Raw genomic sequence first — 26,821 nt, 5'->3', positions numbered from 1 at the left:
TTCTGCCTTAGATCCCCACCTTCCTTCCTACCGATGTTGTTGGTGCCTATGTGAACCATGACTTTGGCCTGCCCCCCCTCCCTCTCAAGGATCCCAAAACACGATCTGAGACATCACGAACCCTGGCACCTGGGAGGAACACACCAACCGTGAGTGTCTCTTGTTCCCACAGAACCTCCTGTCTGTCCCCCTAACTATAGAGTCCCCAATGACTAACGCTCTGCTCCTCTTCCCCCTGCCCCTCTGAGCAACAGGGACAGACTCTGTGCCAGAGACCTGTGCCCCGTGGCTTACCCCCTAACAGTATCCAAAACGGTATACGTGTTGTTGAGGGGAACCACCACAGGGGATCCCTGCACTGCCTGTCGGTTCCCTTTCCTACCCCTGACGGTAACCCATCTACCTTCTTCACGTGGCTGTGGGGTAACTACCTCCCTGTAACTCCTCTCAATAACCCCCTCTGCCTCCTGAATGATCCGAAGTTCATCCAGCTCCAGCTCCAGTTCCCTAACATGGTTCTCAAGGAGCTGGAGTTGGGTGCGCTTCCCACAGATGAAGTCAGCAGGGACACTAGAGGTGACCCTCAGCTCCCACATACTGTAGGAGGAACATTCAACTGCCCTAACCTCCATTCCCACTATTCTAAATTCCTAAATAGACTGCTGGAAAAAAAATGAAACACGAGAAAAAAACACTTGTCACCTTACCAATTTATGCACAGAACGTTTTTTTTTGGTTAGAGGAGGAGGATGGTGGGAGTCACTACTCGAGTAGTGTTTCGGGTAAAGCAACTGCCCAAATGTGACCCCTCCGAGTGCGTCCAGGAACTGAAGAAAAACTGGAACCAGAAGAAATTTAAACCATATATTCACGTATCCTGACAGGCTCTGTTGCTCCCTGGAGCCCTTGTGGCCTCTCCAAATGCATCCAGGAACTGATCTTGTCTTGGAATGAAATTTAATACCTTTTTTGGCTTGGGTTGTCACAAATGCTTACTAAGATTTTGGTAGCTGTCAGCCATTATTGTGGGACCACGTATGTGGATCCTTGTGGAGGGAGATCTACTCCACTCTCCTTTTCGTTGCGACTTATTAGAGGAGAACATAGGTGGGGGGGGAGGAAGTTTAGGGAGAGAATTATAGAGTTTGGGACCAAGAGTTGGCTGTCCACCAAAGGTTGGCCATAGGTAAGACCATTAAAGTGCGGTGGGTGGTGGAGTGTACAAGAGATGGGAATTGGAATAGCAGAGACCCCAGAGCACTATGGACGGCAAGGTGTAACTGAGATCCCAGAGTCATAGAGATCTACAGCACAGACCAAAGACAACCACATAACTATTCTAATGTCGAAAAGGAGAAGTTAGTCTGAAGTTAGTAGAAGTTAACATAAACCCAAAATGCTGACTCTCCTGCTCCACAGATGCTGCCAGACCGGCTGCGCTTTTCCAGCACCACACTTTTTGACTCTGATCTCTAGCATCTGCAGTCCTCACTTTCTCATAACTGTTCTAATCCCATTTTCCAGCACTTAGCCCATAAGTGGCATCACATGTATACTCTTAAATGTTAGGAGGGCTTGTGCTTTTCCACTTCTCCAGGCACTGAGATCCTCATTCTCACCACCCTCTGGATAAAACCATTTTTTCTCACATCCCTTGAATCGTCCTCTCCCTTACCTGAAATCTATGCCACCTGATCTCTCCAACAAGGGGAATGTTCCTTACCATTTATCCTATCTATGCCCCTCATAACTTTATACTTCTCAATCATATCCCAACCGTCACCGCCCCCCCACCCCACCCATGTCTCCTCTGCTCCAAAGAAACCAACCTCGGTTTATCTACACTCTCCTCATAACTGAAACTGTCCAGCCCAGGCAACATTCTGGGAAATCTCATCAACCGTGAATCAAGCAGCACCAAACTCAGCTCCAGTGATTTGGGACATTGTCTCAAACTGCCCAGTCTTCAGCGTCCAATGCAACGTACCTTCACCACACTGCCCGATGCTGTGATGTTCTCCAGGACACTTGCCTCAAAGGTGTTCTGCAGGAAGATGGGTCGATTGTCATTCACATCTAACACCGTGATGTACACAGTCGCTGTCCCAGTCTTCCTACTTCCTGCAGGCCCATTATCTGCACAAAGACCACAGCAGATCATTAACGCTCCCAAATGCACTAGATGGCAGTAATTTCAGCTTCTGCATGTATAACTACCATAAAATTGCAAACCCTCTCTTTATAAACGTGTTTACTATTTTCATTCAAGTGGAAGATCCCTCCGTGCTCCTATCCAGGGATGAGAAACCTCGGGTATAAAGATGGTTCAGAGACATTGGGGCTGTTTTAATTGGAGAAGAGAAGGCTAAGAGGAGATTTAATAGCTTTCAAAGTCACGAGTGGTTTGGACAGGGCATACAGGGAGAAATTGTTCCCACTTGTAGGAGGATTGTGAGTGAGAGAACACAGGTCTAAGGTAACTTTCAAAAGAAATGCAACTTGAGACAAAAACATTTCCACACAACGAGTGGTTAGGGTCTGGAATGCACTGATTGGTTTTTTTATTCATTCATTGGACGAGGACGTCACTGGCTAAGCCAACATTGCTTGCCCACCCCAAATTGCCCAGAGGGCAGTTAAGGGTCAACCACATTGCTGTGGGTCTGGAGTCACGTGTAGGCCAGCGGATTTCCTTCTCTGAAGGACATTAATGAATCGGATGGGTTTTTCCAACAATGGTTTCACTATCATCATTAGACTCTTTATTCCAGAATTTACTGAGTTCAAACTACACCATCTGCCGTGGTGGGATTTGGAACTGGGTCCCCAGACTATTACATGGGTCTCTGATTAACAGCCGAGCGATAATACCACTTGGCCATTGCCGCCCCTACATAGCTAGTAGAGGCAGGTGCTATTGAAGCATTCAACAGGATGATCATTTACAGAAATAATTTGCAGGCTTACGAGAAAAAGGTAAGGGAGTGGCACTGAATCATTGACAGAGCTGGGCCAAGAGCATCACCTTCTGCACTGTAACAAATCTGTAACTCAACAAGACCAACGCACTAAAAATTCATCCATTGCTCCTGATAAGGTCTCAACTTTATTGGGAAGGCAAAGTGCAGACTGTGGTGGGATTGGGGGGGTGGCGCGGGGATGGGAGTGGTGATAATTTATCTTGATACTTGTGTTTAGTTTGCAAATGTGACTCTTGTAACATGAAGTGTGAACAGCTGGTATACAAATGCCAAGAGTGAATCAACAGTGATGTCAGATCATATGGTCATGGAATCTGTGGGAAGCACGTTCTCAGGCTGGACTCTGCTCTACACTGGGGAGACCAGACGCCTCCTCGCAGAGCGCTTTAGGGAACATCTCCGGGACACCCACACCAATTAACCACACCGCCCCGTGGCCCAACATTTCAACTCCCCCTCCCACTATGCCGAGGACATGGAGGTCCTGGGCCTCCTCCACTGCCGCTCCCTCACCACCCGACGAATGGAGGAGAACGCCTCATCTTCCGCCTCGGAATACTTCAATCCCAGGGCATCAATGTGGACTTCACCAGTTCCCTCATTTCGCCTTCCCCCATCTCATCCCAGCTCAGCACTGCCCTACCTGTCAATCTGCCTTCCCACCTATCCACTCCACCCTCCTCTCTGACCTATCACCTTCATCCCATCTCCATCCACCCACTGTACTTTTTGCTACCTTCCCCAACCCTCCTCTCTGACCTATCACCTTCATCCCCACCCCCATTCACCCACTGTACTCTTTGCTACATTCCCCCATCCTCCTCTCTGACCTATCACCTCCATCCCCACCCCCATTGACCTATTGTACTCTTTGCTACCTTCTCCTGCCCACCTCCCCCCCTCCCCCCATTTATCTGTCCACCCTGGAGGCTCCCTGCCTTCATTCCTAATGAAGGGCTTTTGCCCAAAAGGTCGATTTTCCTGCTCCTCAGATGCTGCCTGACTTGCTGTGCTTTTCCAGCACCACTGTAATCTAGACTCTGTTACAGTCCAACTCTATAAGCAGTACGGACAATATATCCCCATCAGTTGTCACTAACAGAGCTCTCGCTCTTTAATAATGGCACTCAGAGTCCAGTTGAGGTATTAGTACAGCGCTTAGCTTTCAGACACAAGTCAGTTTTATTCTCTAAAATACAACAGAAAATGCTGGAGAAACTCAACAGGTCCTGCCAGTGTTTGTGGAGAAAGAAACAGAGTTAGCGTTTCGAGTTCAATACAGCTCTTCTTCGATCCTGATGGAGACTGGAAAAGTGAGGGTTTTATCCTGTAGAGGAATGGGGAGAAGGAGCAAATAAATTGAACAGATGTCAGAGGCACCCCAGAGTGATAGGCAAGGGGGTGAGAGCTGGGACGAGGGGTTGTTCACGGCAGTAGAGAAGCAATGTAAATGCTAATGGTAGGTGTTAAGAGCAGAAAATAGGTCAACTCCTAATGAGAGAAATAAAGGCAAAGTACTGCAGGTGCTAGAAATTGGAAACAAAATGCAAAATATAGACTCGGCAGCTCTGGTAGTGTATCTGCTCACAGACACTGCCTGGCCTGGTGACTCTCTCCAGCATTTTCTTTTAGAGTTACAGAGTCATAGAGCTCTACAACATGGAAACAGACCCTTCGGTCCAACTCATCCATGCCAATCAGATGCCCTCACCTAATCTAGTCCCATTAGCAAGCACTTGGACCATATTCCTCTAAACCCTTCCTATACATATACCCATCCAGATGCCTTTTAAATGCTGCAATTGTACCAGCCTCCACCACTTCCACTTCCTCTGGCAGCTCATTACATACATGCACCACCCTCTGTGTGAAAACGTTGCCTCTTAGGTCACTTTTACATTTCTCCCCTTTCATCCTAAACCTATGCACACTAGTTCTGGACCTTGCTTATTTATCCTATCCTTGCCCCTCATGATTTTATAAACTTCGAAAAGGTCACCCCTCAGCCTTTGACACTCCAGGGAAAATAGCCCTATCCAATTCAGCCTCTCCCTATATCTCAAATCCTCCAACCCAGGCAACGTCCTTGTAAATTTTTTTCTGAACCGTTTCAGGTTTCACAACATCCTTCCAAAAAGAAAGAGACCAGACTAATGCCCTGAACAGCTGCAACATGACCTCCCAATACTTGAACCAATAAAGGAAAACATAGCAAACGCCTTCTTCACTATCTTATCATCCTACGACTCTACTTTCGAGGAACTATAAGCCTGCACACCAAGGTTTCTTTGTTCAGCAGCAATCCCCAGGACCTTACCATTAAGTGTATAAGTCCAGCTCTGCTTTGCTTTTCCAAAACATAGCACCTCGCATTTATCTAAATTAAACTCCATCTGCCACTCCTCAGCCCATTGGCCCATCTGATCAAGATCCCGTTGTAACCTTCCTTGCCGTCCACTACACCTCCAATTTTGGTGTCATCTGCAAGCTTACTAACTATACCTCTTATGCTCACATCCAAATCATTTATATAACCAATGAAAAGTATTGGACCCAGCACCGATCCTTGTGGCACTCCACTGGTCAAAGGCCTCCAGTCTGAAAATCAACCCTCCACCACAACCCTCTGTCTTCTACCTTCGAGTCAGTTCTATATCCAAATGGCTAGTTTTCCCTGTATTCCATGAGATCTAACTTTGCTAACCAGTCTCCCATGTGGATCTTTGACGAACACCTTACTGAAGTCCATATAGATCACGTCTACCGCTCTGCCCTCGTCAATCCTCTTTGTTACTTCTTCAAAAAAGTCAATCAGGTTCATAGACATGATTTTTTCTGCTGTGAAAAAAACTATGCTGGATGGTGGATGTTTGGAACCAGTGGATGGTGGACCATTGTTAATTTTAAATCTGAGATAGATAATCCTTGAAAGTTGCCACCCAGGTTGATATGGTTGCTAAGAAGGCATACAGTGTTTTAGCTTTTATTGGTAGACAGATTGGGTTTTGGAACCATGAGGTCATGCTGCAGCTGTACAAAACTCTGGTGCACTCGGAGTACAGCGTACAGTTCTGCTTACCACATCATAGGGAGGATGAGGGAACTTTGGAAAGGGTTCAGAGGGATTTACTAGGATATTGCCTGGTATGGAGAGAAGGTCTTCTGAGGAAAGGCTGAGGGACCTGAGGCTGTTTTCGTTAGAGAGAAGGAGGTTGAGAGGTGACTTAATTGAGACAATAAGGTAATCAGAGGGTTAAAGTGGGTGGACAGTGAGATCCTTTTTCCTCGGATGGCGATGGTTAGCACGAGGGGGCATAGCTTTAAATTGAGGGGTGATAGATATAGGACAGATGTCAGAGGCAATTTCTTTACTCAGAGAATAGTGAGGGCATGGAACGCACTGCCTACAATAGTAGTAGACTTGCCAACTTGAAGGACATTGAAATGGTCATTGGATAAACATGTGGATGATAATGGAATAGTGTAGGTTAGATGGGCTTCGGATTGGTTCCACAGGTCAGCGCAACATTGAGGGCCGAAGGGCCTGTACTGCACTGTAATGTTCTATGTTTTTTCTATGTTCTATAAATTCTTATTAAGAAAAAGTATTAAGGGATATGGGCTGAGGGCAGGTATAAGAAGTGAGGCTACAGATCAACCATGATCTAATTGAATGGCAGAACAGACTTGAGGGGCTGAATGGCCTCCTCCTGCTCCAACATTTCTACTTTGACTCTCGATCCTACTCATGTCCTGATCCCTCTATTCTCCTGCTATCTTCTCTCAAAGCTCAATGGAAGCTTTTGGAATCATTGCCCATTTTTTGATGAGGGAACTTTCCAACATTCTGAACTCGAAGATGATTTGAATAATTTTGCATCAGAACTACTGTTCCCATTTGTTCAGACAACTGCAGCTGTGATTCTGCCATTGCCAGTCACCCTCCTCCAGAAAATTCTCTTTTCTTTTTATTAAACATGTTCCATTCCCCATCATACTGTCTTGCATCATTGTCTCGTGACATTCACATCTCTCCTTCCTGCCACTGTATTTGCTTAAAACCTATCACCTCTCAAACTTCTTTGCAGTTCTGATGAGATGTCATTAACCTGAAAGATTAACTCTATTTTGCTCTCCATAGGTTCTGCCAAGCCAGTACAGTGGTTTCTATTTTAACATCAGAGTTCCTGCATCTGCAGTACATGAATCTGGATAAAACTACAGCACATTATTGAGAGTAAATGTGACCTCTCTGCTCTTGAGCTTTGATCATTACATCATCACCTCTTCCATTCTCACTCTGTCTCACTTTGGCTGCACAGCAGGCACTGTTGGACAATAACTCCCCATGTGGAATGAAATACAAGAGATTTAGATGCAGCCCTCATGACGATTCTTACTTTCCAATGAGATTTTGTTAACACCGACCAGGCATTTGGCCAGAAATGGCTGAACTGACATCGCTTCAATTATGTAAATCAGTTAGGCTAAACAGGCCCACAATATATTTCCTTTATTCTCCTGTCGGGTGTGGACATCACCGGCAAGGCCAGTATCAGACCCATCCCCTGCTGCCTTTGAAAGGGATTGGCTTATCAGCCCATTTCAGAGAGCAGTTTAGGCTCCCAACACCCACACACACACACACACACAGACACCCACACCCACACAGACACAGACACACACACACACCACACACAGACACAGACACACACACCCACATACAGACACACAGACACACATGCGCATGCACACACACGCGCGCACACACACGCACACACACACACATAAAATGGACCTGGAATCACATGTCAATCAGACCTGGCAAGAATGGCAGATTTCCTTCCCCAATGATTCTGTCACACAAATTCAGGGTGGTCTAATTTGCCTGAGGTTCACTGGCCTTTGTGACAATACTATGCCTTTAAGTGATATATTTTGTCCTGGTTCTTTTATGGGGAGAGGTTGAGACAGAGTTGCTGAATGACCTGTGTCCAGGCAAACAAAGTAAACTGCTTGCAAAGCCTTCGGTTTTTAAAAAAAAAAGTTATAACAATAGAGGACACCTGAATGGGTGGGTCAAACTCCCATGGAACTAGGCTTTAGTTTAAACTTCAGTAGGTGTTGGGGTTTGGAACCTGCTACACATCTCTCCCTGCTGCAGCAAAATGCTTGAGTTCTTTCTCAGAGTTTTCCCTTGATGCACTTTCCTCTTGGATTGGAGAATTGCATGTGAGACGATCTATTTTATTGAATTTGCCAAGGGTGAATTGCATCTATTGTTCAATAATTCATTATTCTGTAAGGTTTTCCAATAGAGTTACGTTACTCCAATTCTTGCTTTTGTTTCTACCTGAACTATAGTGTGTTTTGCTTCAAGCCTGGTAGTTTACCCAGTTGAATTGCACCCAGAACACAATGCCTTACATCTGCTTTTATAAAGATAAGAAAAGTTGAGGTTTAGGCTATCTTCTTAATATATTTTGAGGGGGTTTAGTTTGGTCCTTAAGACCTTTAAATGGGGCCAGCATGGAGTTGGCAGTGACCATGAAATACCTGCTGTTCAATCCCAGCTCAAACACAGTGAGTTCTCTGGGTGAAAAGTCTCAGTACTCCATAGCCAGTAGTAGGAATGGTTGCAGAAAGTTCTTGCAAAGGGGTTAGAATCAGTGTTCCAGACACTCATACTCAGAATGAAATTATGAGGGAGGAAAGCAATGGAATAAATGATTTATTGTGCACAGTTAAAATGTGGAATTATCAATCATAAGCCATGTTGAAACAGAAGAGTGAGGCAGGAATTTTGAAGAGCATGGGGATTGAGCAGGAGTTAATGATTAAATCAGGTAGAGATAAACAATGCCACTAATGTACTTCACTAAAATGACCTGTTACTGCATTAGAATGACAGAGATGAAGAGGAGCTTTTCCTCTTTGAGAGTGGTGTATCTGTGTTATTCAGGGGTAGGTCAGGACTGGGTCATTAAGTATATTCGAGGCTGAGGCTGAAACTAAGACATTTCTTTAAAACCAGGAACAGAATCAAGGGTCCCTTGTGAAAGGGCAGGAAATTGGAGTTGAGGATGATCAGATCAGCAGGATCTCATTGAATGGCAAAGCAGACTCAAAGGGCTGAATGGTCTATTTCTGCCCCTTTCGGGCTCCAAAACATTTGAAGTTCTGGTGGTACTCTCGAGGTAGGTGAAGTAAGGACAGTGCATCAGAAAAATTCAAAAGAAAACCCCAGCCTTCAGCACAAATTGATGAACACTTGAACTTTTATTACCTCATGCCAAATTACTGTGGGTTGATTCTGGAAGTTGCTCTTCAAAGAATCATCTGACGAAGTTTATATTTGTCACAATGCCAAGTACAGGCTGTGGAGCTCCTTTCTTCTGTTTCTAGCCCGGCAATCTACTGCCAGACACTGCCCTCAGACCACTTCAACCTCAAATAGGAGATGGTCATAGCCTTGTGGTATTGTCACTGTCTAGTCATCTCGAAACCCAGTAATGTTCTGGGGACCCAGGTTCAAAACTCACCAATACAGAGGGTGGAATGTGAATTCAACAAACATCTGGAATTAAAAGTTGAATGATGAACCATTGTCACTGGTTGTAAACATGTCTGTGGTTCACCAATTCCAGTTAGGAAAGAAATGCACATGAAACTGAACAGCAATGTAGTCAACTGGCCTTTCTGAAGAAAGTCCACTGGACCTGAGATGTTAACTCTACTTTCTCTCCACAGATACTGCCAGCCCCGCTTAGTTTCTCCAGCAGTTTCTGTTTGTGCTTCTGATTTCCAGCATCCACAGTTCTTTGATTTTTGCTTGCCCTATGAAATGGCCTAGCAGGACACTCAGTTGTATCAACCATGAGAAAGTCTTAAAGAGGGACAGAAACTGGATGGGCCACTTGGCATTGACTAAGCCACTCAAAATGACATCGGCAAACTCAGTCTTGTCAACCCTGCAACCCTATCAACTCCTCCTGACCAATGTCCGGGGAACAGTGCCAAAATTAGGAGAGCTGTTTCACAGTCCTGTCAAGCGACAGCCTGATACAATCATACAGAATCATACCTTACAGACAATGTCGCCGACAACACTATCACCATCCCTGGATATGACCTGTCCCACTGGCAGGACAGACCCAGCAGAGGTGGCTGAACAGTAGGACACAGTCAGGAGGGAGTTGCCTTGGGAGTCCTTGACATTGGCTGCAGACCAATAAGGTGGCAGGGTGGCTCAGTGGTTAGCACTGCTGCCTCACAGTGCCAGGGACCTGGGTTTGATTCCCGCCTCAGGCAACTACCTTTGTGGAGTTTGCACATTCTCCCAGCGTCTGTGTGGGTTTCCTCTGGGTGCGCTGGTTTCCTCCCACCATTGAAAGATGTGCAGGTTAGGTGAATTGGCTGTGCTAAATTGCCCACAGTGTTAGGTCATTAGTCAGAGGGAAATGGGTTGGTGTGAACGTGCAGGACCAAATGGCCTGTTTCCATGCTGTAGGGGATCTAATCTAAACTAAGTCCAAATCTCACCAAACCCATCAAGTTAATTATCTCCAAATTCCAGGAGGAAATGTATTATTACATCTAATCCAATCAGGACTTCTGGGAACTGAACATAAAAGCTAGCTAAGCTTTCGGTTTCTCCCTCAAACAAAAAGAAATATTAATTCTTGATTCTTCCAACCAAAAGCAAGCTAATGCTCCTCAATGTTTACTCTGTCTGCCTCCTCCATTGCAAACAAATTCTCATTTTCACCTGGGAACTTTCTCACACATATTAGTTTAAAAAAAAAAGGCTCCAGAAATACTGACAAGTTAGTCATTTAACCCTCTCATACACAATAGCCATATGCCACCAGTTCAACATCCAAACCCTAAAATAAATGATAATAAATCACATGTTGCAGAACAGTGAACGGGAGAAAAAACTTTCTTGCTATAGGAAGGATGTTGTGAAACTGAAAAGGGTTCAGAAAAGATTTACAAGGATATTGTCAGGATTGGACGGTTTAAGCTACAGGGAGAAGCTGAATAGGCTTGGAGTTATTTTCCCTGAAGCTTTGGTGGCTGAAGGGTGACCTTATAGAAGATCTTTATAAGATAAAAAGGGCATGGATAGGGTGAATAGTGAAGCTTTTATCCCCAGGGTAGAGGAGGCCAAAACTAGAGGGCACAGGCTTAAGGTTTACAAAGATCTAGGGGTCAATCTTTTCATGCAGAGTGTTGTGCCTGTATGGAATGAGCTGCTGGAGGAAGTGGTGGAGGCTGGTACAATTACAACATTTAAAAGGCATCTGGATGGGTATATAAATAGGAAGGATTTGGAGGGACATGGGCCAAATGCCAGCAAAATAGGACTAGACCAATTTAGCAAATCTGGTCGGCACAGACAAGTTGGGCTGAAGGGTCTGTTTCCATGCTGTACATCTTTATGACTCTATAATACCTCTATAATAGCCAGAAGCTTCATTTAGGAATTCTCAATGACTACCAAGGCTATGTTATTGAACACAAGTGACTTGGAAACCTACTTTGAAATTTAATTCGAGGTTATAAGAGGTGCAACCAATTCCTTTCAAAATAATTTGTATTCTGAAAAGACAGTACGACAACAATGATTCTTATTAATAATCAATTTCAAAAATGATAACAGAGAAAAGTTATCTTACAGAATTTGAAAGGATCAAGCCACTTGGCTGAAGTTAATTTACGTCAGATGCTATCAGATATTTATCAGACAACGAGGGCTCTCATCAACTCAAATAACCTTTCTCACTTTGATTTTTTTCTGCATTCAGCAAGCTCCCCAATGATTTTATTGCACTTTTACACCCAAAAGAAGTTTTCTTTAATTTCTCTCTTTTCAAACTCTTTGGTGCACATATTGATCCCTGGCCAACAGCCCAATTCACTATCAATTTCTAACAGAACACGCAGTGGTTAGCATTCTCAACTCCAAGATCGAAGCCAGTGAGTTCAGCTCGCAGCCCAGGAACCCAAACTTGAAAAGATTGAGGTTCTCACTTCAGTACAGTAGATCCATTCAGACAGCACACCTTTAACAATACAGTCTCATGAAAACAAAAGCTTCCATCTATCTTGCAGTTTTAACATGGGGAAGCATCCAAAGCTGTTTTACTGGAGTGTAATCAGACAAAAATGGACACCAAGCTAACAAAGGAGACATTAGGACCAGTGTTCAAAATGCAAGGGAGAGACTTAGAGAGAGAATTTCAGAGGGGTTTATTCAAACATATGAAGGCATGGCTGGTGGAATGATCACATTCAGAGATTTGTGAGTAGCACAGATTAAAGAGATTCTTTACTTTCGTCTTTTACACAACAGCATTACATCCTGATATTTGCGTTTGAAAAACACGTACCAGCCACTCACCTATTGCTTCCAAAATGAGTGTGTAAGAAACTTGGATTTCTCTGTCCAGGTTCACCACAGTCCTGACTGTTCCATCCCTAAAGCCGACGCTGAATTTTCCATCATCGTTGCCACCTGAAAGATCAAGTTGCTTTACTATGTTAAAGGCTGAGGTACCAGCTTCAGGCTAAACAAAGATTTGAGACATTCAATAAGACAGGTCAGAGATCCCGAAAGATATCAGAAATCAGATGGACAGTTCATATCATGTGTTTCAGATGCACTGTAACATGTCTTGCTAGCATAGATATGGACAGTTTCACCTTTCTACTAGTAGAGAGTCTAACCTGATGGAGGATATCCTAAGGATTCACCCCTCAGGTATATGGTCCTGTCCACTTGCAGCTCAAGCTAAATCCCATGTTATTCTTAAAACACAAAAACAAGGGAAGTATCTGTACCTGATATCTCTTTTGAATCAGTGATAGTTACACCCATTTATTCCTGTTGCCATTTGTTGATGTTTGGACATCATAACCATTCTTGGAGGAATGTCTCTCAGATTATGTATACATTTACATCGATTCACTGGAAAAGATTATCCACTGCATTTTCAATGACCTCATTCTCTCTTTTAGAAAATGCAATGTTCATAGATCATTCCAACAATCGATCACCCATGGTCGTCCTTTCAAACTGTTACCCTTTAAATTGCAGGGAAATCTGGGGAATTAGATTTTTGTTTAATCTCTGTTCATAGCAATCCAAGTTGGATGCTGAGTCGAACCTATTCTTTGTTAAACTATGAATTTTCAGAACAAAGTTTGAAAGTTTCTCAGAGCTGGTTTGCACCAGTTACTGCCGTTGGCCAGAATCGATTCAGCGATCTGGAGTTTGCTACCCTGTCACACTGCAATTTTCACAGAAATTGCCAAAAAGCAGCTGTGCTCAAGTCCTGCATGACTAACAAAATCCCAATTGAGAAAACATCAATCACATCTCGCTAATAGCAAATTCACTGCAACATCTGCTGACACATTGTAGTTAACTTGTAAGAATGGAAGAAAAAAGCCTTGTATTTCCTTAGTGTCTTTTACAATGCTCAACAGTACTTCCTAGCTGACAAAGTATTCACTTTTGTAACATAGGAAAACAACAGCCAATCTGCACACAGCAAGCTACCCAAAATAGCAATATAATGATGACTGAATGATCTATGTTATTGGTGATGTGGAGGTGCCAGTGTTGGATGAGGGTGGACAAAGTTAAAAATCACACAACACCAGGTTATAGTCCAAAAGGTTTATCTGGAAGCACTAGCTTTCGGAGCACTGCTCTTTCATCAGGTAGCTGTGGAGCAGAATCATAAGGCACAGAATTTAGAGCAAAAGATCACAGTGTCATGCAACTGAAATGACATATTGACCAAACCTACATTGTTGTTAAGCCTTTCATCTTTTAGAATGGGTTGCAGGTTTCGGTTCATTAATATTAATGGACTGTAACCTGGTGTTGTGCGATTTTTAATTATGTTATTGACGTTGACTGAAGACATTCGGGAGATCTCTTGCTTGCTCTTGAATACTTCATTACAAACTATTGTTGAGGGAGAGTGGGAAATCTAGATCCAAAGAGCATTCAAACGTTTCCTGGCAGCACAATGGTTAGCACTGCTGCCTCATAATGCCGGGGGCGTGGGTTCAGTTCCAGCCTTGGGTGACTGCCTGTGTGGAGTTTGCATCTTCTCCCTGTGTCTGCGTGGGTCTCCTCTCGGTGCTCTGCTTTCCTCCCACAGTCCAAAGATGTGCAGGTAAGGTAGGTCAGCCATGGGTAGATGCAGGCATATGGGGATAGGGTAGGTCTGGGTGTGATGGTATTTGGAGGGTCAGTGTAGACAGGGATGAACGGCCTCCTTCCCCACTATAGGAATTCTAAGAAGAGATGGAAGGATATGAGAATCGAGCAAGAATGTGAGATGGGATTTGACAGATCATGTGGGTAAGACTTGATGAACCAAATGGCCTTTTTGTCTCCATAACATTCCTGTTTAAAAGCAATCCAAAGTCATGCCAATAATAGTGAGTTGTAACCAAGAACGATACACTGAGTCTGAGATTGGGGCACTCTGGTTTTAGGTTAAAAATCACACAACACCAGGCTATAGTCCAACAGGTTTAATTGGAAGCACACTAGCTTTCGGAGCGACGCTCCTTCATCAGGTGATTGTGGAGGGCTCGATCGTAACACAGAATTTATCGTAACACATAATGTCGCATTTCAATGTCGCAAATTCTGGTGCGCTGATTTCCTGAACCCCCACTCACCCTCAAATACAAACCAGGCTTTAACTTTCAGTACAAGATTCCAAATTAAATTTTCAAACTGCAGAAAGAAACCTGGAGTATGGCTGCAGTAGGAATCAGCTTAATGACTGAAGAATGAAATCAAAGGTCCTCAAGTCAAGCCAATCCTTAATTGCCTTTCATTTTAGCACTTTATCATTGATTCTGCTGAGTAGCATTTCAAAGTGCTGTTCCTGTCCAGTGTGTCCATATAAAATCCCTCTCTGTTCAATGTAGTCACTCAAAATTAGATCAGATTACTTTTTTTTAGATTAGATTACATTACAGCCTGGAAACAGGCCCTTCGGCCCAACAAGTCCACACCGACCCGCTGAAGCGCAACTCACCCATGCCCCTACATTTACCCCTTACCTAACACTACGGGCAATTTAGCATGGCCAATTCACCGACCTGCACATCTTTGGACTGTGGGAGGAAACCGGAGCACCCGGAGGAAACCCACGCAGACACGGGGAGAACGTGCAAACTCCACACAGTCAGTCGCCTGAGGCTCTATCTTCAACAGACTCAAAGACTGAGCTTCCACAGCCCTCTGTGGCAGAGAATTACAAAGGTTCACAATCCTGAGTAAAAGAGAGGAATGTGACATGACAACATCTTGTATCAGGACAGTGACAGAATACTTTCCACTGAATAACTGTCACACCTTGGGTCTTTTACAGCTTTTTAAAGATCACTGGAGAAAAGGAGGACAATGTTGTGTTTTGTATTCAATCAGAGTTTATTTTTTCAAACCATTGGGAAGTGAACAGTGATCAAAGTGAAATAATTAATTAAAACAAGATTATGAATACATAATCACTGTCAATTGCTGGAAAACTTACCTGGTTCGTTAAAGGAATGAAATCTGCCATCCTTATCTGGTCTGGCCTACATGTGACTCCAGACCCACAGCAATGTGGGTGAATCTTACCTGCCCTCTGGGCAATTAGGGATAGGCAATATGGAATATAATGTGGAAAAATGTGAGCTTATCCACTTTGATAGGAGGAAAAGATATGCAGAATATTTCTTAAATGGTGAGTGGTTGGAAATTGTAGATGTACAAAGGGACCGAAGTGTCCTGAAAGCTAACATTGTGGGTGCAGCAAGTTGTTAGGAAGCCTCATGAAATGATAGCCTTTATTGCAGGAGGATTTGAGTAGAGAAATAGTAAAATCTTGCTTCAGTTGTGTAGGAGCTTGGTTAGACTGCACCTGGAGTACTGCACAGCTTTGGTCTCCCTATCTCAGGAAAGATATTATTGCTATAGAGACAGTACAACAAAGGTTCACCAGATTTCTCCCTGGGATATTGGGAATGTCCTATAAAGGGGAATAGGGCAAACTGGGCTTGTACTATTGAGAGTTTCAAAGAATAAGAGATAGTCTCTTTGGGAAACTTACAAAATACAGAAAGGGATAGACAGGGTAGATGCAGGTTCGATATTTCCCCATGAATTGGGAGTCTAGAATCTGGGAGCATAACTTAGGTCTGAGATGAGGAGAATTTTCTTTTACTCAGGATTGTGAACCTTTGTAATTCTCTGCCACAGAGGGCTGTGGAAGCTCAGTCTTTGAGTCTGTTGAAGATAGAGACTAAGATTATCAATGACATACAGGGTTATGGGGATGGGGTGGATAAAAGGCACTGAAGTGTTCGATCAGCAGTAATTGTGTTGAAGGGTGAGGCAGGCCCCTAAAGCTGAACAGCTGTCTCATTAAGGGACAGTAAGGGCTGGCTTAGCCAACGATACCCACAAGCTGTGAATGAGAAAGAAAAGGGGGATATCAGCCTGACGAATGTATCACTCACTGTTCACTTCCCAATGGTTTGAAAAAAATAAACTCTGATTGAATACAAAACACAACATTGTCCTCCTTTTCTCCACAAATACTTGCAAGTTTAGAATCACGCAACCTCAGTCCAGTTGGGTGTCATTGGCCAATCAAGACTGCACTAGCTCTTTCAAAAAGCAATTCAACTGGTCACCACAGCCTTGCAATAGTTTTCCTTATCAGGTATTTCGCTAATTCCCTTCTGAAAGTTATTATTGAATCTGTTTCCAATGCCTTTTCAGATAGTGAATTGTGGATCATAACAACTCACTTACTGCTCTCTCATGCAGGAAAATATCCACCTTGCATCATTAGTATCTGTAGAATCTCACTTTCAGAAATCTGAAAGCCAATTACTCTCAGTCACCAACACCAATTTCTGATCTCAAGTTTCCTTATAAACTGAATTTGAATTTTAAAAGGATCACTGCAGTACACATGGTCTTAAGCAAAGGTGATAGAATCGATGAAAATCCTTCCTTCATGTTGCACGGAAAGATTAAGTCCCTCAGGTCATTAGAGCTAAGCCTCATCATCTGAAAATCCATTAAACATCAACTAAATAGAATCGTCTGCCAATGACAAATGTGGTGCAGATACTTTTACAGCTCCCTCAAAACAACAAGTTAAACATACTTTACATTCATGACTGCTAGGTTTTAGTTAGGGATGAATAAATTAAATATATGGCATTGAGAAACATTATTGCCTATAATTCTTGTGTGATACAAGATTTCAAGGGGGAATGAAGGTGACTATGTCGCAGTGATGTAAAAACACAATGGCCATTCTATGCACAGCAAGATAGCACAAAAATGGTACTCTTCTTTCACTTGGTCACAGGGTATGGGCATTCCTGTCTAGACCAGCATGTTTGCCCATCCCTAGATGCCCAGGAAGCAGTTAAGAGTCAAACACATTGCTGTGGGCCTGGAATCAAATGTAGGCTAGACTGGATAAGGGTGGCCCATTGCCTTCCTGAAAGGACATTCATAAACTGGACCATTGACGCTGGTTTCATGGTCATAATTAGCTTTTTATTGATGTCAAATGTTATGACTGCACTATGATGGGATTTGAACCTATATGCCCAGAACATTAACCCGAAGTTTGACATTTGTAGCTCAGAGTCAATACCACAATGCCTTGCATCCCCTGGGGAAAAGAAAACCTCTCAGGAATACTGGAAAATCAAGGGTCTAGTAAAGATGAGGAGCTATTCATAAAAAAGTGGAACTGGATAATCAATGGAACTGAAATTTGGTAAAGCCCATTGTGACAATACTACATCTTTAACAGGTGTATTTGCTCCAGAGTTTTTTTATGAAGAAAGGTTGTGACAGAGGTGACTGGTGGTCTGCTCTAAAGTCAATAAAATAAATCACTTCTGAGGCCTTGAGACTTTTTAAAAATTGGAACAACAGAAGCAGCCTTAATGGGTGGAGTCAGGCTGCCACAGTACCAAGATTTATACTTTACATTTTTCAGTAGCAGTTGCTGGGTCTTGAAACTGAGTTTGGAAACTGCAGTACATCTCTCCCTGCTACTCTCTTCCACACACACACACACACACACACAGTCTTCTCTTTATGTTTTTCCTCCTGGACCAGAGAATTATGGGAGGGCATTGGCCAATGGGATCTAGATGGCCACAATCTACATCACTGTCGTGGATGTGGGCACTAAATGCGTGATTTCTATGTTTGTTGATGACACAAAACTAAATGGAAATGTGTTTTGAGGAGAAGGATGCAAAGAGGTTCCGCTAGGATGTGTGTGCATGCATGTGTGAGCACATGTGCATGCATGCCTGCATTTGTGTGTGTGTGTTTTAGTGGAGCCCACTGGACCTTTCTGATGTGGAGTTTGATATCAAAATGATCATCGTGACTCCCTAAAATTCAGCTACCATAAACTTCAAATAAAAGGACATGAAAAGATATTTGAGTTTCGGAGTACAGGGCTTGATGGGAGCTTTTCAAAGGGGAGTGTGATGCCTCTGAGTTGATTAGATCAATGAAAATTTCCCTACAGTAACCCCCTGATGAAAAATAATGCTTTCTGAGTCGAGTTCTCCACACTGCGTGAGCAATTACAGTGCTGTATTTGGAACAATGCTGAGTGCAGGGATGGTTTAGAGGAGCAAAAATCAAACAATTTCAAAATTACTGAAGTTCAGAAACTGGGGAAAGGAATGTATCAATTGCTTTTCCCGATTGAGGGCCCTTTTCAATCAACATTTGAAGGAAGTGGAGTGTACATGAAGTCTGCTTACAGATGGCCAAAGAGTAAGACTAAGAAATTGGAGGAACATCTGTAATAACATCCTAGGACTGTACGGAGGCTCTGCTGGATTAACTTGATCTTCCTGGACAACTGGCCTATACTTCACTGTGGCCAACATGAGACGGCAGTGCTCAGTGGAGCATCACTAGATCCCGATCCCAGTAAACGACTAAGTGATCCCTGACACCTGTCTGCTCAACGGTGCAAAGAACTCTCATTCAATGTAAAAATAAGCACAACTTGGGTCCAATGGATCACCAGGCCAAATAGTTTCCTAAACAGTGAGAGATTGGGAAGCATTGATGACTAAAAGGGACCTGAGTATCAGAGAGTCATAGAGACGTACAACATGGAAACAGAACCTTTGGTCCAACCAATCCCAAACTAAACAAGTCCCACCTGCCTGGTTTTTGGTCCATATCCCTCCAAACATTTATTATTTATTTACCTAAATGTCTTCCAAATGTTGTAATTGTAACTGTATCCACCACCTTGTCTGGAAGTTCTATCCTGACACGAACTATCCTCTGTGTAAAAAAATTACACTGTATATCTTTTTTAAAATCTTTCTCCTCTCACCTTAAAAATATGTCCTATCATCTTGAGATCCCCCACCCTAAGGAAAAGGCACCTGCCATTCACCTTACCTAGACCCTCATGATTTCATAAACCTCTTCCAGGTCACCCCTCGACTGCCTACTTAAAGTGAAACCAATCCCAGCCTATCCAGCCTATCCTTATAACTTTTGTCTTTGTGCACGAGTCACCAAAAATTAACATAAGCAGGCGCAGCGAGCAGTTCAGAAAGTAAATTGACCACTTGTGTGAAAGATTTCAGTACAGAAGTCAAGATGTCTTGCTGTAATTATGTACAGCCTTGGTGAGACTGCACTTGGGTATTGTGCCCAGTTTTGGTCTCTTTAATGAAGAAAAGATACACTTGCCATCAACAAGTGCAATGATGGTTCACCAATCTGATCTCTGGGATGGTTCAGCTGTTCTATGGGGAGGGATCATTCTAGGATCTTAAAAGAAGTGACCAGTGAGATAGTGGATGCATTGTTTTGTTGTTCCAAACAATCTTGATTTAGGGAAGATCCCATCTGATTGGACAATAGCAAATGTAACTCCTTTATTCAAAAGAGAAGGGAAACAGAAAGGAGGAAACTTCAGATCAGTTGGCTTATCATTTACCAGAGGGAAAAACCTTCTGAAATTCACTGATGACTCAAAGAGGGGTGGCAACATAAGCTGTGAGGAGGATGCAAAAGTACAGAATCAGACTAAGTGAGTGGACAAGGATCTGGCAAGAGTAGTATAATGTGGAAAAATGAGACATTGCCCATTTTAGAAGCCTATGGCTTATGAGAGAATGCTCTAGTGCATGAATTGGAAAATGTTAGTATGCAGCTGCAGCAAGTAATTAGGAAATGCAATTGAGTATTATCACTTATTGCAAGGCAAATTGAATGCAAAAACAGGGAAGTTATGCTTCAGTTAAACAGAATAATGAAGAGACTGTGCACAGATTTGGTTTCCAAGTTGAAGAGGGAGTAGTTGAGAGATGGCTTACCAAACTAATATTTGAAAGGAGAGGACTGTCTTCTGAGGAAAGATTGGACAGACTAAGCTTTTATCATCTGGAGTTTAGAAAACTACATTCTCCAAAACCTACCCCCGCAGAACTTAGCTTCTGACAACATGGTGAAAATAATAGGAATTTATTTCTACACTGTTGCTACACAGGGTGTAAAGGATAAAGAGCAGTCTAACCAGTCTATGCTGGTATTATGTACAGCCTTGGTGAGACTGCACTTGGATATTGTGCCTAGTTTTGGTCTCTTTAATGAAGGAAAGATATACTTGCCATCAACAAGTGCAATGATGGTTCAGTCCAGGGTATAGCAAGAGAGAGAGAGAGAGAGAGAGAGAGAGAGAGAGAGAGAGACAGAGAGAGGCAGATAGAGAGGGGGCCGAGAGAGAGAGAGAGAATGTTTATGCACGACTCAAGACTCATCCCATCCTTTCTCACTTAAACCTCTGATCATTACTCTCTATTCATATCCCTGCAGTGTGGATAAAGGCCATTTGGCCCATCAAGTCTGCACCAATCCTTAAAGATCAGCCCACCTACAGCCAGCACCCCTTCCCCCCCCCGCCTTACCCCAGTAACCCTGCATTTACCATGGCTTAATTCACCTGGACATCTTTGGTCTGTGGGAGGAAACCAGAGCACCCTGAGGAAACCCACGCTGACACGGGGGAGAACGTGCAAGCTCCACACAGCCAGTCGCCTGAGGATGGAATCGAACCCCTTATTGCTGGAATTGTGAGATAGCAATACTGACCACAGAGCTACCTATTCCCCATTTCTCGCATGTGCTTGTCCAGTTTCACCTTAAATGCATCTAGACTATTAATTTCATCAACTCCCCACAATCTCACCATTTTTATGGTTGTCACTACTCTAGATTAAACTGAAGAGATGGTGTTGGGATGCAGAGTCACCATGATCCCAAAGGATAATGGAGAAGGTTCAAGGGCCAGCTTCTGTCCCTACTGGAGTGAGCAACATTTTTTAATGAAATGGAGTAGCATTCCACAGAGATATAAAAGAAGTACTTTGAATATTCTTCAGTCTAGGTGAATGAGCTGGGTGAAAGCTAAATGGCTGTGCCTGGCTCTTGAGTAGGTGAATGTCAAGCCTTAACACATTGCATAAGCTCAGCTCTCTGCTCACCAGCATTTTAATTCAGATTCCTAATTACAAACACCACAGGTGTGCAGCATACACACAATGCAGACTGCATGAACAGCTGGTACCTATTCATCTCTGCCAAACAGAGCTTGGGCAGCAGAATCTGAATAACAAAAATATACAACAGCTAAGGGTGAAACATGACAAAGATTGGGTTTCAGAGAGGGATGAGAATTTGGTAAACCGTCCTCATCCTGCTGCTCCAAGGGAGGGACCCACCTGTGATGAAGTAGCTGAGCTCTGCGTTCAGGCCATCGTCACTGTCGCTACAGTTGAGATGGACCACCCTGTGATCCCTGGGCACGTCCTCGGAGAGAGAGATATCATATACAGCTGGGTGAAATGTAGGAACCTCGTCATTTATGTCCAGCACTGAAACAAACAACAGTTGAAAGGAGGAAGGTGGTGTTAAGAACTAAACAGGAAAGGCAATGGAATATTGGTACTCTCACTAGACTATTAATCTAGAGACCTAGGTATCGCTCTAGCGACCGGGATTCAAATCCCATCAAGGCATGAAATCAGCAGGTTTGGTGCTGGTTAGAATCACAGAAACCTACAGTGTGGAAACAGGCCCTTTGGCCCATCAAGTTAACACTGACCCTCTGAAGAGCATCCCACCCAGACACACCCCCCACAACACTGCATTTCCCAAGGCTAATTCACACAGCCTGCACATCCCCGGATACTGTGGGCAATCTCCCATGGCCAATCCATCCTAACCTGCACATCTTTGGATTGTGAGAGGAAAGAAGAGCACCCAGAGGAAACCCACTCAGATACAGGGAGAATGTGCAAACTCCAAGGGTGGAATCAAACCCAGGTCCCTGGTACTGGGAGGTAGCAGTGCTAACCACTGAGCCACTGTTAGGTGGACTGTCCAGACTACATTGCTCTGCACTGTCCAGGGATGTGCAGGCTAGGTGGATTTGCTGTGAGATTTATGGGGATAGGAGGGGGGGACTGTTGGTGTAGACTCAATGGGCAACATTGCACTGTAGGGCATTCTATGGTTCTAACAAAAATCTTGAATTAAGAATCCAATGTTGACCATGAAACTGTTGGGAGGAGAAACCCACTTGGTTCACTTGGGAAGGAAGCTGCCAACCTTTCCAGGCACAGCCTGTGTGTGTCACAGCAATGTGGCTGAATCTGAACTGTCCCTTTGAACAATCCAAGCCAGCAGGACCCACATCCTGGGATTGAAGTTTTAAGGAAATGGGCTTCAATGAAGCCAGAAGAATGGATCTCTCCAACCTTGCTCAGAGACAAGTTGCACTCATCAGGACAAAGGCAAGAATACAAATCCTCAGCCAAGGAGCTGTTGTGGTGTCGTGGTAATGTCTCTGCCTCTGAGCCAGGAAGCCCAGGTTCAAGTCCGATCAACTCCAGTGGTGTGTCATAACATGTCTGAACAATTTGATTAAAATGACAATAAATACACATGTTGAGGGGCTGTTGTGGTGTAACGGTAGTGCCCATACTCCTGAGCCAGGAGGTCTAGGTTCAAGCCCCACCTGTTCCAGAGATGTATCTGAATAGATCTATTAAAATTATCTACACAGCTTGAGCTGATCAGAATCAACGGCCTCCTGAGGTAGAAATTATTATGCTTGAAGTTTGGCATTCTTGCATTTGTCCTGATGAGTGCAGAACAAATGACCTTCGATTCAGATGAGTCCCCATCATTGAGCTCCAACCTCCTCCTCCTCCAATACAATAAGAGTAGAGGGCAGCTTGGTGGCTCAGTGTTTAGCACTGTGGTCTCGCAGTGCTTGAGACCTAGGTTCAATTCCAGCCTCGGGTGACTGTCTGTCTGGAGTTTGCATGTTCTCCCTGTGTCAGTGTGGGTTTCCTCTGGCTACAATAGCAGCAGTGGACAAGTAATGGTTCACTTCTTCAAATACCTTCCTCTACTTTCTGCCCCATACTCTCGGGGGATAACACTTCTGTGAGTGAGTGGGAAGGGGTGTAGCCATAGCAAAAACTCAAGCTCGGCTCCGAAGCAGATTCATACTGGACTCGGAATGTTAACTCTGTTTTTCTCCCTCCACAGATGGGTCAGGCCTGCTGAGTTTCTCCAGCAATTTCTGTGCTAGGTGCGGATAAACCGATTTAATTCATTAATGCACACAGTCCTTCCTGAAATTTGGAGGTTTAATAAATGCTTGTAAAATACTGTTCTCCTGCCAGTGCTATTGATCCAGGACCTTTCAAAATTGTTACTGCTTACCCCTGATGGTCAGGGTGCTGGTGGAGCTCCTCGGTACCATCCCTGCATCTCTGGCTATCAACCTCAGGTAATACTCCGCTATCTGCTCTCGGTCCAGCGTCGTGGTCGACGTGATTAATCCTGTGCTGGAGTTGAGCACAAAGTCCAACCTGGGCATGCCCACTTGCATAGAGTACGTGACCATCCCATTGGAGTTCTCGTCCGGATCCAGCACTGATACCTGGTGTTGGAGAAAGGGAAGCAGAACTGTACCTGGGAACAGTCTGAAAGGGAGCAAGACAAACCAGGAGAGGGCAGAAGGGGGCAGAGAGGGGAAAGGAGGGGAGAGAAGAGGGAGGGGACCAGAGGGGACAAGAGGAGGAAGGAAGGGGACAGGAAGGCATTGGGGAGGAAAAGGAGTAGGAGGGAGGGAAAGGAAGGTGTCGAGAGGCGACGGGAAGGCTCTGGAAGGGAATGGAAGGGGGGAGAGGAGGGTGAAAAGAGGGGGAAAGGAGGCAAAACGTGGGAAAAGGAGGGGAAGAGAGGGGACAGGAGGGGACGGGAGGGGAGAAGATGGGAGAGGTGGGGGAGGAGAAGGGAGTGGGAGGAGGGAAAGAGGGGGAAGGGAGTTGAAGGGAGGTGGAGGGATGGGGGAAGGAGGGAATGGGAATGTGAGAGAAGATGGGGAAGGGGCAATACTCTTTGTGAGCACAGGAAGGAGGAGGCCAGTCAAGGTGGTCCCCACAGGAGGGGAGGGGCAAAACACCATTGGCCAGAGAGTGAGAGACGGGAGAGAAAGCTGGAGGAGGTCTCAGGAACAGGAGTTGGTGATTCAATGAAGGGAATTGAAGACAAACACAAGGAATAATAGGCCATTCATCCCCTCGATTACATCATGGCTGGTCTCTATAGTTTATCTCTTTCTTGTATTGGTTCTGGAACTATCAAGTTCTTTGGCCAGTAATAATCTATCAAGCGCAGTTTCAAAAACGTTCAATTGAACCCCAGAACCTACAGCCTTTTGTGGAAGAACATTCTGGATTTCGGAAAGAACAGGTACTGATTTGAGGAGTGCTCAAAGTTCAGGACATTAAATTGCTGCCACAGGACAGAGGATTTCCCAGCACAAATCCTGCAGTTCTCTCCTGGGTTTACATTGCCAGAACCTTCCATGGTCTGTACTTGATGAGCTGTCCTCGTCATGAGATCAGGGAATTGTCGCTCGTCTGTGTTTGTAAGTTGCAGAACCACTTAACGCCTTTGAAGCACTTTGCTGCTGATGTGGAGTGGTCAGCTCATGATAAGTATTAAATAGGTAAAATAATCTCAAAGGGAACAACAACTTACGCCAAATGAGAGGAAAAAGTGCTGATTAGTCACAGTCAGAGAGTCACACAGACCTTTTGGCCCAACCAGTCTGTGCCGACCATAATCCCAAACTAAACTAGTCCCACCTGCCTGGTTCTGGCCCATATCCCTCCAAACATTTCATATTCATGTACTTATATAAATGCTTTTTAAATGATGTAACTCTATCCACATCCACCACTTCCCCTGGAAGTTCATTCAACATACGAACCACTCTCTGTGTCAAAACGTTGCCCCTCATGTCTTTTTTAAATCTTTCTCCTCTCACCTTAAAAATATACTGCCTGGTTTTGAAAGCCATCACCTCAGGGAAAGGACACCTGCCATTAACCCTATCTTGTGATTTTAAAAACCTGTATAAGGTCATCCCTCAACCTCCTAATCTCCAGTGAATAAAGTCCCAGCCTAATCAGCCTATCCCTATAACTCAAACCTCCCACTCATAGCAACATCCTGGTAAATCTCTTCTGAACCATCTCCAGCTTAACAGTATCCTTTCTACAACAGGATGACCAGAACTGAGCGCAGTAGTCCAGAATAGACCTCACCAACATCCTGTACAACCTCAACATGACATCCCAACTCTGTACTCAAAGACCTGAGTAAAGAAGGTAAGCAAGCTAAACACCCTCTTAACTACCCTGTCTACATGGGATGCAGACTTCAAAGAATTGTCTACCTGAATCCCTCGGTCTTTCTGTTCTAAACAAAGTTGGCAAGTCAACCATGAATCAGCGCTGCTTCTCATGCGTTCCCTTTGAAATTTGGAATTCTTGCATTTGTCCTGATGAATGCAAGATGAAACATTTTGTCAGCAATTTTCCCCTTTCAGAAATATGTATATTTTCTGGTACTGTTCCACTCTTTACCTTCACTAATTTAAAGTTTCCACATACTTAGGGCTGGGGTAAGTGCATTTGGACCTGTGGCAGAGCTGACAACAGACTGAAGAGTTTCCAGTGGTCAGTAGTCCAATCCTCCTCACTTAAAAGATGAAGATAGGAGCAGGAGGAGGCCTTTCAGCCGTTTGAGCCTGCTCCGCCATTCATCATGGTCACGGCCTAGCGTCCAACTCAAGAACCTAATCCTGCTTTCTCCCTATAACCTTTGATCCCATTCTCCTCCAACCACCTCTTGAATACATTGAATGGTTTAGTATCAATTCCTTCCTGTGGTAATGAATTCCACAGGCTCATCACTCTTTGGATGAAGAAATGAGTCCTCATCTCCGTTCTACCCCAAATCCTCAGACTGTTCTGGACACACCTATCATCGGGAATGCCCTCCCTGCATCTACCCTGTCTAGTCCTGCTAGAATTTTATAAGCCTGTATGAGATCTGCCCTCAGTTGTCTGAACTCCAGAGCAAACAATTTTAACTGAACATCGCACATTTGACCTAGGGGTGCTCTGTGTAGTTATACTATAGTCTTATTTTGAACAAGGAAGAAGTTTGCAATGCCGGGAAAGCACTAGGAGAAGGTGAGGCCTGCAGATGCTGGAGATCAGCGTTGAGAGTGTGGTGCTAGAAGAGCACAGTAGGTCAGGCAGCATCCGAGGAGCAGGAGAATCGACGTTTCGGGCATAAGCCCTTCATTGGGAATGAACGACGTTTCGGGCATAAGTGATGAAGGGCTTAAGGCCGAACGTCG

The 26,821-nt window shown here is 44.2% G+C and overlaps 1 protein-coding gene across 1 annotated transcript in view; it reads right to left on the bottom strand.

Moving 5' to 3' along the window:
- Positions 1-1,966: 1,966 nt before the first annotated feature.
- LOC148137429 (cadherin-23-like) overlaps positions 1,967-26,821 on the bottom strand; it is a 49,567-nt gene continuing 24,712 nt past the window's right edge. The window contains exons 8-11 of the mRNA XM_087982342.1: positions 23,824-24,043; positions 21,810-21,962; positions 12,388-12,501; positions 1,967-2,136 (exon numbers count right to left, since the gene is read on the bottom strand). Of these exons, the coding sequence (XP_087838468.1) occupies positions 1,967-2,136; positions 12,388-12,501; positions 21,810-21,962; positions 23,824-24,043 (657 nt within the window). The remainder of the gene's footprint in view (positions 2,137-12,387; positions 12,502-21,809; positions 21,963-23,823; positions 24,044-26,821) is intronic.

The sequence above is a fragment of the Chiloscyllium plagiosum genome, unplaced genomic scaffold (assembly GCF_037043375.1).
Source record: "Chiloscyllium plagiosum isolate Xiang-an unplaced genomic scaffold, Cpla_swu_hap1 HiC_scaffold_43, whole genome shotgun sequence".
Lineage (NCBI taxonomy): Eukaryota > Metazoa > Chordata > Chondrichthyes > Orectolobiformes > Hemiscylliidae > Chiloscyllium > Chiloscyllium plagiosum.
The sequence above is the reverse complement of the archived record's forward strand: the minus strand, read 5'-3'. Positions and strand labels throughout refer to the sequence as shown.